This window comes from Vigna unguiculata, chromosome 3 (genome assembly GCF_004118075.2).
Source record: "Vigna unguiculata cultivar IT97K-499-35 chromosome 3, ASM411807v1, whole genome shotgun sequence".
In the NCBI taxonomy this organism is placed as follows: Eukaryota; Viridiplantae; Streptophyta; class Magnoliopsida; order Fabales; family Fabaceae; genus Vigna; species Vigna unguiculata.
Genome location: NC_040281.1, coordinates 15,661,048 through 15,673,529, shown reverse-complemented (window position 1 = coordinate 15,673,529; position 12,482 = coordinate 15,661,048). Strand labels below are relative to the sequence as shown.

General features: G+C 31.3%; 1 protein-coding gene across 1 annotated transcript; it reads left to right on the top strand.

Moving 5' to 3' along the window:
* The first annotated feature begins 11,843 nt into the window (after positions 1-11,843).
* LOC114179896 lies at positions 11,844-12,482 on the top strand. Its single transcript, XM_028066386.1, has one exon. It carries the CDS (start codon positions 11,944-11,946, stop codon positions 12,349-12,351), a length of 408 nt encoding a protein of 135 aa, XP_027922187.1. The 5' UTR covers positions 11,844-11,943; the 3' UTR covers positions 12,352-12,482.

Genomic DNA, 12,482 nt, shown 5'->3' with positions numbered 1-12,482 from the left:
TTCAGTTAACAGTTCCCACTTCAGAGGTTAGGTAAGATGAAATAAACAACCTGCAAATTATGGGAATGTTTGGTAGAGTTTACAAAACTTTTTCCAAATACATTGGTGATGCTTTTTAAAGCAAGGAGGACACAAGTAGAACAAAACTTTTGTTGTTTGGAATCTAAGTTTTCTCCATGGCTATCGTCACATAAAGTTAAAACTGAAAGCCAACGTTCTGGTGTAGTGTGGTTTCTGCATATTAAATAAGATCGAGTAGATAATTGTTTTTGTTTTTAGTATGATAGAAAAAAAAAGTTATAATCCTAGTACAAAATTTTTAATTTTGTAAGTTTTGTTTGAATTTTGTTGGTGGTTGAGATATGAATATGTATATACTATTTAATAATTATCACATATTTGTTAAAAAAATTAAGTTTAATATGAAAAAAGATTTATTAAGAATTTTTAATTTACAAAATAAAAAATAATACAATATTTATTATAAAATTATCGTTTTTTTATTATATTAAAAGTAAAATATGTCAAATGTGACATCTCATTTAAATAGAATAATTTACTAAATAAAACATCACAACAATTAAAATAAGGAGCACACGAGATGAATGGTACACTTAACGGGATCCACAATTACAGTCATCCATCAAATGTATTTAGATAGGAACTTAGGCATTTCACCATGCCATAAGCAAACATGAATCTAAGAGTTAACTGTTTTGTAAAAGAGACGGTTCGTACAACAAGGGATTACAAAGGCAATAGAGTCCTAAAACTGCTCCTAAGAGCCACACACAACAAGCCATCTAAACTCCACCACTGCCACCGTCAGATCTTCCTTCAACATTTCCTCCATCTGCTCCTACCAACAAGGTGATCATTGCAAAAGAGAAAGCGAGACAAGAACATAAACAAAAGATGAAAGGGTAAGCTAGTGAAAGATGAATTTAACATATTATAGCAAACAAGTACTTAAAACAGTTCTCAGGCATACATCAAAGTGGCATCAATTCATGTAATAGCAACCAAGCAAGACACTATGACTCAATTATCTGGATACATATACTAGGATCGGATTCACTGGACGCGTGCACTTGTGGTGGCCTCTACTGCTCTGCAGAGCTATTGCCAATGGGTTTCACCCTACCACACACAAGGTTAGCCTTAAAGCGTCTAAGGTCATTATCCTGCCAGAGACTAGGGCCTCCCGCTACTCTCACCACTTGGGTCAGTTTGCTCTACATGAGACTCACTAACCCTTTAGAGTTTCGGGATGCGATCCTTACATGAATCCTTATCTTAATATATACACTACACACCACCATGAGATCTCCCCACGAGACTCATGGAATTACGCCTATCTCACAATCTGAATCATGTTTCTCATACAATTCCCACCTCATTTATTTCATTCATCCACTTCTCATGTTAAAATATCACAACTCCACAATTCCATGATCAATCTCATACCAAGCATGCCAATTTCGTTCATAAAATTCAAACACCCAAGCATACTCACATACATCTTATTTAGGAAGAATAATCTAAACAAGACATGTAACAAATCATCCAAGCAGTCCAGAAAACAGTGACAACACGCACCACGCACTAGCCTCGCTCAGGCGAGGAAGCTTGCCTCGCTCAAGTTGTGGGCTCTCACTTAGGCGAGACTACAACAGTGGCCCCTGGGAGATTTCACAAGCTCTCGCTTAGGCGAGGCCTTCTTGCCTGAGCGAGACAGGGTGTCGCTCAAAACGTGAACTGGCCGCCTGGGCGAGCGCTCGAGGCAGAATCTTGGGCGAGCTTCTGCTATTCTCGCCTAGGCGAGACGAGCTCGCTTGGGCGAGAATACCAGTTCTCCCCCACTGTTCTATGCATGCAACCCAGAAACAATCAAACCAATCATCTTACTTTTGATCTCACACAAGCACAAACATTTTCCAACTCATTTTATGCAACAACAGAAGGAAAAACAAGCAGCTACAACGAAAGACAAAGAAAAATAGCTTCCCTTACCTTGCTTAGATGCTAACAAATGCAACAGACCCACAACTAAGGAGTACCTCAACTCCAAGGCTAGAGCAATGAGTTGAAACATAGAGCGAAGACAAACCAAGGTATGAGACTAAACCCTAACCAGATCAACACACTTAAATTGTGAAAAGAAGAGGAAAACAGATCTAAAACCTTAAGGTTCAACTTACCCAAGAGTACGTAGCATATTTGAGCTAGCTGGTAAGGAAAAGGACTTATGCCCTAACAGAGCCCTTTTTGGAGACAAAGGTGTTTAAGGGAGGGGAACTGCTTTCTGAAATTGAGACAAATGGGAAGTGTGAAGGTTTGGCAGGGTATTAGGGTCCTACAAAGGGACTGACTTTGGGCCTACGAAAAGGCCAGACCCACGAAAAGGCCAGGCCCAACCCTTAGGAATAGAAAAAGGGGCTTACATCAAATATAGAGTATAGTTTTTGTTATAAAATTGTAATTTTCTATTATATTAAAAGTACAATATGTCAAATATTTATGGGCAATTTGCCTGCAATTATTTTGTAATTGCATAAATCAATAGCTCATTTTATCCGGTGTTGATTTTTTGTTGAGTTTTTTCTTCTAAAAAATACATAAATGTTGGTATATTAAATCTTTTTTAATATATTTTAAATTTTCAAAATCAATGTCTATCTCTGTATTTTAAAGACGCAGTAAAATAGAAAAAAAATATTCCATAGACAATCCAAATTTCTCATTAAATAAGTGTTTCTAAACATTTTGTGCAACCTGCTCCTTTCGGCTGCTTTGATCAAGACCCGGCCCATTTTTATTTTGTTATTTTATGATCTTTTGTATGATTTGGACTCTTTTTATAGGTTAATTTTGAATAAAATTTCTAATTTGTTATTGTATAATAATTAGGAGTTTCTTGTTCTTTTAAACGGTAATTCAATTTTTGTTAAGCTATAAAATTTAATTTTGATCTTTATCTAAAAGAAGTAATACATTTTTGTGTCTGCAACACTTAACATTGTAACAATAATAAAGTCTTTATTTTTCCTTGCAATCATACTCTTGCTTTTTTAATCTGGTTTTTTAATTTTCAGCTAGAATGTAGAGATTAATTTGTTATAGATATATATAGTATATGATTTTTACTTATATTATAATTATGACGTATTTATTTTTTATATCTTTTTGTTGAAAAAAAAAAACCCTAATTTTTTTCCAGGTAGACTATTTTGACCGAATATGACTATAATGTTAACATTTTGCTTATAAGATCAATTTCTATATCAGAAAAAGATGGATATTCAAAATTATGATTTAATTTTTAATTTTTATTTAATAAATAATTTTCTTTTGGTGGTTGTCACTCTTCACTATAAAGAATGAGTGATATGAGAATATAAAATATCTGTATGATTTGTTGGAACTTGTTGGGATGTTACAAGATTATATTTTATTTGCTAAAGCTTAATAGAAATGCTTCATCTTGACACATGTATAAGATCGTAATTGATCAATAAGTTAAGATTTTAAGATAATTATACATCAAACACTTGTTATTTCATAATATGATAATGTTTTATAATTTAAAACATGTCAAAAAATAAAAACTTTACTATATATATCAAATGACAATTACACAGTAATTAATTATTTTTAGTCACTAAAATTAGTTATTATTTTAGATTTTTCTTGTAGTGTATTTAAAAATGACATTTTTATGAAAATTATTTTAAAATATTATATAATCAGACTTATTATTATTGAATATTTTTTTTTAAATTTAAAATTTATTTTGAATTGATTATTTGAATTTTTTTTAAATGATGCTTTTAAAATAAAATTTATTTTTCTAGAATATTTAAGTAAAATTTGACGCAGAATATTTAGTATGAAAATTGTACGAGATTAAAGCATATCATTTCCTTTTCTTTTGTTTTGACTATTTAAAAATTAAAGAAAGAAAATTAGAAATATTGTGCTTGTGCAAGTATTTGAAATAAGAAATGGTTGAGTCACTCAAGGAGTATTAGTCAAGAGCATCTTGAGTATGTATCAATTAATATGAAATGAAATTTTTGGGCAAGTTTAGGTACATGGGTAATGTGTTGTACACAAACAGGATATCCCCACATTACACGTCCTAGGGATTGATGGAACTATCTAGCTAAGGTACCCCTAGAGTATACAGTTTGGGAAGCTACTGAGATCACATACTTGTGGAACCCACCTTGTGCAGGTCGAGTACATGTTGACCTTGTAGGATGACATGTACTCGGATAGACTGCTTTGCCAAGTCAATATAATCATCCCAGATGAGGTAAAATTAGGTTAAGTGACTCATTATGATTAGTAGGTAATTAAGCCAACTAAACCAAAGTCCAACAAGTAAGGCTCATGACCCTAGTATAAAATGCATGTTTTACAAAGTACATTCTTAATTATCGGCAAAAACTCATTTAATCACATGAAATTTTCTAACTTTAATCAAAATATATTCTCAATTAAAATTAAAAATCCTTAGACTCATTTGATCAACATGCATGTAGATTAACATAATGCTAACTTGCTACAATTTAAGAATCATTACTTTTACTTAATTAAGAGATAAAAGACAAAAAAATATAAATCACAACAATAATAAAAAGAATAAACCAATTATTTCATTCTAAACCTCAAAATCCATAACGAAATTACAATGGAACCCGCCCTTGAAACTTAGTCTTCCATGAAATCAAACTAACATCAAAATAAAAGATGAGAGGATGGAGAGAGAGGACGAAATTAGGCCCCCTAAAGGGTTCTTAAACTTTTATGTTCAGAACTTTCTTTTTTGCTTCCTTTTGGTCTCTTTATATAGGACTTCATTGGGCTTGAATTTGGCTTTTTTGTTAAATATCTTTTAAAATAATCACAAATATCATTTATCTTTATAGTGGTTATGAATATCTAAAAATATTTGGAAAGGTATAGCAGTTTCAAAACTATTTGACAAATATAATTGGTTGATAATTTCTTATGTAATTAAATAAGTTATTTACTTACAAATATATGATAAATTATCACCAACAAATTTTGCATTAATTTTCCAAATCACTATTTGCAATCTTGTAGTCCAAATTTACAGATAAATCCAAATATAACAATATTTGCATATTAGCCCCTCTCGATGGTGGTGTGTCGCGATGGTTAGAGGCATGGTTCATGCCTTCTCCAACCAAATGTGTGCAGGTTGTGTGGTGGATTGTGTGAAGTGGCGTGATTTCGGCATATGTGGTGTTGTTTCATGTTTTGTTGTAGATTAGTTGCTCGCAATGAACTGTAGATTCTATCTGGCATTGCTCACGATGAACTGCAGATTTTGGCATTGCTCTGGCGACATTGGCGTGGCTACTAGTGGCTAGACGTCAATGGTGTAGTTTTAGAATCCGCCTAGGGTTTCTGGCTGTGGGGAAGGATGGAAGGTTGAAGATGATGACATGGTAGCACTTGATTGGTCTAATTTGTGAGTTAGGATGTTATCACGTGTTAACATGTGGTTGGACATATTTGAAAGGGGTGAATTGCCACATGGCATGATCTGGTTAAGCTGATTTAGTGAGTGGTAAGAAGGGTGAAAATAAATGTATTAGAGGGTGCATAATAGGTTTTTGGGTGGCCCATTTGAAAAATGGGAGTATATGAGTAATACAAAGGGTGCATAAGTAATTTTTTTGAAACTTGTTGATTTTAGCTTTATTTGAAGGTGTTTTGTAACTTTAATCAAATTATTTTCACACCTTAAATGAGCTTAGTCTTAACTTCATATGCATGAACAAACATTAGAATATCCAAACATAATTTATGCAACTAAAAAAACACTTTTTAAGATATTTTTATCTCACAAGCTCAAATAGCTTGATTATCAGATATCCCAATTAAATTAACCTTTTAAGAATAAAATTTAATTAAAAAATCAAAATTAAACAGTAAAAGAGGGCATAAATATATACTCATCACTTACACCTAGTGCTTATAAACTTCCACTTGAAAAAAATGCAAATACTTAATAGCTACATCTGCTATAATTGGGTTTTAGTAAATAACACATACAATATTAGTATTCCTTTTAGGTTCTAATCAATGGTTGCATGTTATGACCTTTTTACATGTATCTTGTTTCATGAGTGTCATTCAAAGACTTGTCTCATAACGGTGTCCCCACCATAACACTTATTAGATAAACCACCAAAGGGATAATTTATGACTCACACCCCTACAATAATTGTTATTAGGTATATTAAAATATATTTTAAAAAGTAAGCATAATAATGCAAATACCTCCACCTTATTATTGTCACAATTTATAGTACACCTCGCTATAGGAATGAGATATAAAATTTAATCAAATAAGTTGGTGCACTTTAGTTCACCACTTCGTTATTACCCATTGAACTCCATTCCATGGGATTTTCATTCATGTGGAGATGGGTGTTCATTGTTGCAACTAATTTATAAGCTTTAGTCTCATTCCCCTCAATGACTTGAGTATTTGTTGATGCATCAACCCTTTGGTAAGTAGATCCACAATATTTTTTCTGACTAAAAGTCAAGAAAAATAATACCATGAGTAATTACGTTTCTAATAAATTTATGTCTCACTCACGCATGCCTTCTTCTTCATTGAAATTTTTGTTAGAGTCTTTAAATATAGCAACTTGAGTGTCACAATGCATTATAATAGGATATGCTTATTTACTAATGGTAAATCATATAGCAAATTTAAAGAAAAAAATTTGCCTCAGCAATAGCAATATCTAGAGAAATAATCTTAGCTTCCATGGTAGATCATGAAACAACCATTTGCTTAGCATATTTCCATGATACTACATATCCACCCAAAGTAAAAAATACCCAATAGTTGATTTAGTGTCACCAAAATCAAAATCCAATTTGCATTAATATATCCTTCAATAATCTCAAGAAATTTAATATATTGAATGCCATAACTAGATCACAATCACAAATAATATTATCACTAAATGACAAAATATTACTAGAGGTATCATAAATAATTTTAGTCAATTTATCCTTTAAAGGAAACATTTATAGATTTCATAATAGTATTGTAAGAAATTTCACTAACTTCAAGATAAAAAATCGGGAATTTTGTTTCTTATTAAGAGATATATTATCTTTTGAAAGACACCCACACACTTTAAAATATTTCAAACATGGTTCTCTTTTCTTCCATAACTCATATTATCTCTGACTTTTTCAATATAAGGAACAATGAAAACAAATTTAATAGACCTTTCTCTCTAAGAATGTTATAAAATTAATAAAAAGGGTAAATAACAACAACAACAATAATAATAATAACAACAACCACAATAATAATAATAATAATAATAATAATAATAATAATAATAATAATAATAATAATAATAAGACAGATATATGGATAAAAGAATATTGATCATACCCAACAATTTTTATAACAAAAAATAAGTAACAATACAAGATAAAAGTAAATGGAGGGAAAGAAGTAGAAATAGCCAGCCTAGGTTGAGGCACGCAAAGTGTTATCCTTAGATAGAGAATGTCCCCACTACAACAAGAAGAACAAAATATTATGCGCTTCTCTCCCAAGATACAGTAACTCATCAGATTGATCTATTGTATCGAAAGATCTCTAAACATTATGAACATCAATGTTTTAAAAGATGATATAGAGAAAAAAACTTAAAAACACTTTTTATGAACTGGTGTGTTTGTTGTGTATAGTGGTGTTTATAGGTATAAAGGAGTAAATAGGAGTGAATTATAATAAATATGATAGTAATTCGATATAAAATTAAAAATCATTCATCCCTAAATAGTATTTACCCATAAAATTAATAGTTTATAAAAACATTAGTAACAGTAAGTGTAAAACCCAGAAAATGGTATTTTAAGAGTGGTAGTGATTTAAAAATAGTGAGACTCGATTATTTTAATATTAACAGGTTTTAGTATAAATAGAATTGTTATAATGAGTTTCATTATTTTTAAACACACAATCTCTCTAGAAACCACTTTTCTAAAGTTCTCTGACTTCTCCTTAGGAGTTTTGTCGCTTTGTTTGTTTGATTGAAGAACTGAGACCGCAAGATTGATCCTCTTGGCGAACTCTTCAAGTTGGATCGATCGGTTTCTCCATTCACGTAAGTTGGGTTTTCACCCTCTTTTTGGTTTATTTCTCTTTTTGTTGCATGTGATCCCTCTTCTGCTTGCATGTGACGTTTTAATCATTAGTATGAGTCTCTACTGATCAATGATCATAAGGTATGTCTTGACCATTCTTGTGATGTTTCTATGTATAGATAGAACATCTATGGAGTTAGAGATGTTTAGCGTTTATAAAACAGTTTAAGTAGGATAACATGTAAGGGAAGCTAATTTCACTATTTTAATTTATATAAACATGATAGAATAATAAATCTTGTAGTTGTGCTGTGATTGATTTTGGTATCTGAGTTGTTAAATAGTATGTGATGTGGGAAAGCTAAGGAATCTAAGTTCTAAATGATGTTATTTGGAAATGTTGTTGTTTAAGATTGTAATTAAGGTCAATTGGTAAGAATGTTTGGGGTAAACTTGATTATGATTTGTGCTTGGTATCTGTGAAGGTCCAAGAAAAATTTAGAAATGCCCTTAGAACTGTAGAATTATGCAGAAATCTGATTTTGTAGAGTTATGCAAACCTGCTGGGCAAACATTTACTCATTGGATGAGTTTCAAGTTAGGGGTTCACTAACTTTTAACTCGTTGGGTGAGGAAATATTCGCTGGGCGAATATTTGGGAAAACCTTCCCTAGAGCTCAAGTGATAAACTCGTTGGGCGAGTAGTGTATCGGTGGGCAAAAATGTACTTTTAGCCCAACAAGATATTGGTTTCTTTAAATTTGGAAGTTTTGAAATTTTCTATGAGTGATTGGTAGATGATATGGATTGATGTGTGAACACATGTAGTGGTGATGTTTAAAAAGTTTCAAGGGAAATTCTTGGTGATGGTGTTTTTAGTGTATATGAGATCTCTAGATAGGAAAGTATTATGAATTCTGATAATCGTTCACACTCATATAGAGTATAATGAATTATGTGGTGAGAGTGGCAGAAGATCCTAGTCTTCAGGCGTATTGGGCCTAAGGCATAATGAGATTAACCTTGTGAGTGGCTGGATGATAACCCCTTTTCTCTAAAACTCTGTAGAGTTTAGAAACCATCACAGGTGCGGACTTCCTTAGAATTTTATATCAAGCTCATGATCCGGATAATTGAGTTTAGTGTCAACTGCTTGTCTAATATATATGTATGAATATCTCTTTTGCACATTAGCTTACCCTTATTCTATGTTTTTGTCTTGTGTTGTTTGTTGTTCTTTTACGATGATCACCTATTCGATGGGAGCAGATGTGGTTGCAGTTTCTGAGGGCACCTCTAAAGGATGAGGAGTCATCTTTTAGGTTGATAGAAGGTTTCAGTGAGAACTTTAGCATGAGTCAATTTATGTATAGAGATTATTAGTTTAATTTAAGTGTATAAATGATATATTTTTATAGTCCTATCATCTATAAGACTGTATTATCATATTTTGTATACTAGAGTATCTGTTTTGAACACTATGATAAAACACCCTATTTTAAGTTGCTAAAATTGGAATGTTACACTAAGATAATTTTTTTTTAAATTATGTTAAATATTTCCAACAGAAATTACCACACAAGGATGTTAAACGAAAAAGTATTGTATTTGATCGCCTAATGCATTGGCAAGAAAATTTTCTCCATTAGCTTTGTTAATGCTTATGCTAACAATACCTTACAAGATATTTTAAAAAATTACCTCTGTGTTCAAAGAGATTTATAATGTGATGGAAGTTTTTTTCAAGTAAGATGTCATGCTTATACTCTTAATTTGATAATTTAAGATAGTTTAAATTGGTTTACAAAACACTTCATAATAATTATTTATAGTAACTATTAAGTATATTAAATCATCAAATGAATAACTTTCAAATTTAAAAGAATATGTTAGTGGTGTTGTCATAAATATAAGCATCGATTTAAGATTATATATTACCATAAAATAAAATTGGACTTATTTGATGCTTAAAAGTACACTCAAATATAAGAACTTTTGAAATTCTCAAAATAATTTATGAAAATTATCAAAATTATTCATCTAAGGAAGAAATGGAATAATGAAAACAAAATATGTCTATTCTTAAAATCATTTTAAGATCACAAACATGAACATATTTTTCCACTTCAAACTTATTTTATATAAATTTGGAAACTTTAATTTATCACTAAAAAGAATTTGTTGAGTGAAGAGAAGGGTCGTATATATTGAATTATAAAACAAATGTTAATTTTATAATGTATTTTTATAAAAAAAATAAATCTTCTAACTTAGAAAAAAAAATTAAAAAAATGTTAGAAAATTGTAAAATGTTGTTCGGAGAACCTGCAAAGTGTTCTCTTTAATATTTATTTGATATGAAAACAAGTTGTTGATAATTTAATTAGAGTGTAAAGAAGATGTATTATTTATTGTGTGTAATAGTGTTGAAATATGTGATTTATAGATACGTAGGATAATTTAGCATTTGAAAAAACATATGATGAAATGATTAACATCATTAACTTTTTGGCTGCACATGCGAGAATGATGCAGTGATCATAAAAGAGTGGCCTTGTCAAAGCTTGACCCTTCCATTAACAAAATAAAGCGTAAATAAATAAATTAATTAATTAAGACTACCAAAACTGAATCTATGGAACACTGAAAAGCCACTGTAAGAATAGTTTTGTATGAAAAAGGTTGAAGTGATAGTTAAGGTGAAGAGTGGGACCCACTAATACTTTTGCATTAACGAGGCACTCCACTTAAACTACTATTTCTCTCTACTCTACACTCACTCACCCACGTGCCACTTGCTACTGTGCTATAATTCATTTTTTATTTCTATAATTTAAAAATTCATTTTTATTAAACCTAAGATTATATTATATTAGTTTAAAAGTACTCCACTGATAAAAATTACAAAGACCAAAAATTACTTATTTTGAATCTTTGGGTGTGAAAGTGAACAAAATAACAAAGCTTGGAGAAAAATTGCAGAGCTGTGAAGAGATAATCCAAGCTTTACGCACACAATATTTTCAAAGCATTATTAAAATTATTTAAAATTGGCAATTTAATAACTTTGTACTGTAAAATCATTTAAAAATTGTAGATTAAAAAAAAGTAAAAAAGAAAAGAAAAAAGAAAAGCAGAAGATATTGTATATATATTTAGCTGCAGAGAGGTACAAAGAAAACTGGAAAAAACAAGACAAAAGCATTGATGCATGACATATACTACTGCTTTTGCTCTGCCATCAGTCCATCACCTTGCCTCATTATTATTTGTCATCAAATCAGATGTAATCATTTTTCTTATGCATAAATCAAATACTACATTTCCATCCATACATAACTGAATCTAATCAAATTATACTCATCACGTGGCTGATGTATATTGCAGTCATATTCCTATTATTCTTCCCTTTACTACTTTTCTTTATTTTATTTCACAATTATTCATATTCATAATTTCTTTTTTATACCTCTTTCTATCACACATTAATCATATATCTCTTTTCCACACTTTTATAAAAATTTTCAAACGCAAATCAAGTTTCTCCAGTGTTATTATATAAGGTCATGTGATGGTACTGTACATATATATATATATATTATAAAAGTTGTTCCAACAGTGAAAGAATGGTCCTATAAGAGAATGATATATGATTCACATTAATGCAGAATCCACACCGGTCTCATTTTCATCCAAATTGAAATCACTCACTTACTTCACTCTATCATTCACCATCATCAACAACAAGAACATTGAACATTCAGATATATACAAGTTTATATGACACAGAAAATGTGGCCTTTAAGCTCTGAAAAGAACAGCAGCATGAAGATGCAGAATGAATCTGGCACCTCCACCAGCGCCGCCGCCGCCACCACCACCACCACCACTGTGGCAGCGAAATCCATGGTTTCGGCATGCTACTGTTGTTGTTTGGTGACGAAACTGATGAGGAAACTGAAGAGGCGAGGGCGCACACTGCGACCGAGAAGTGCGAGTCGACAAGGTTCGTTCCAATGCCGCTACGATCCGTTGAGCTATTCCTTGAACTTTGATTCCACTGGATGTGGCAGCTTAATGGATGAAGATTACTACAAGTTCTACGCTTTCTCTTCCAGGTTCGTGGGAACTCCAAGAACAACTTCTTCATGCCCCGTTCTTCATCTACAATCTGGGAACTCCCATTAACCGCCACAATCAATCTCTTCACTTTTTTTTTTTCTTTCTCAAACCCTCTTTCCAATGATAACGATGGGTATTGTAGGGATCTAAATTCTAATGTCTATGAGCTTTGTTCGTAAATGATATCAGTTATCTTA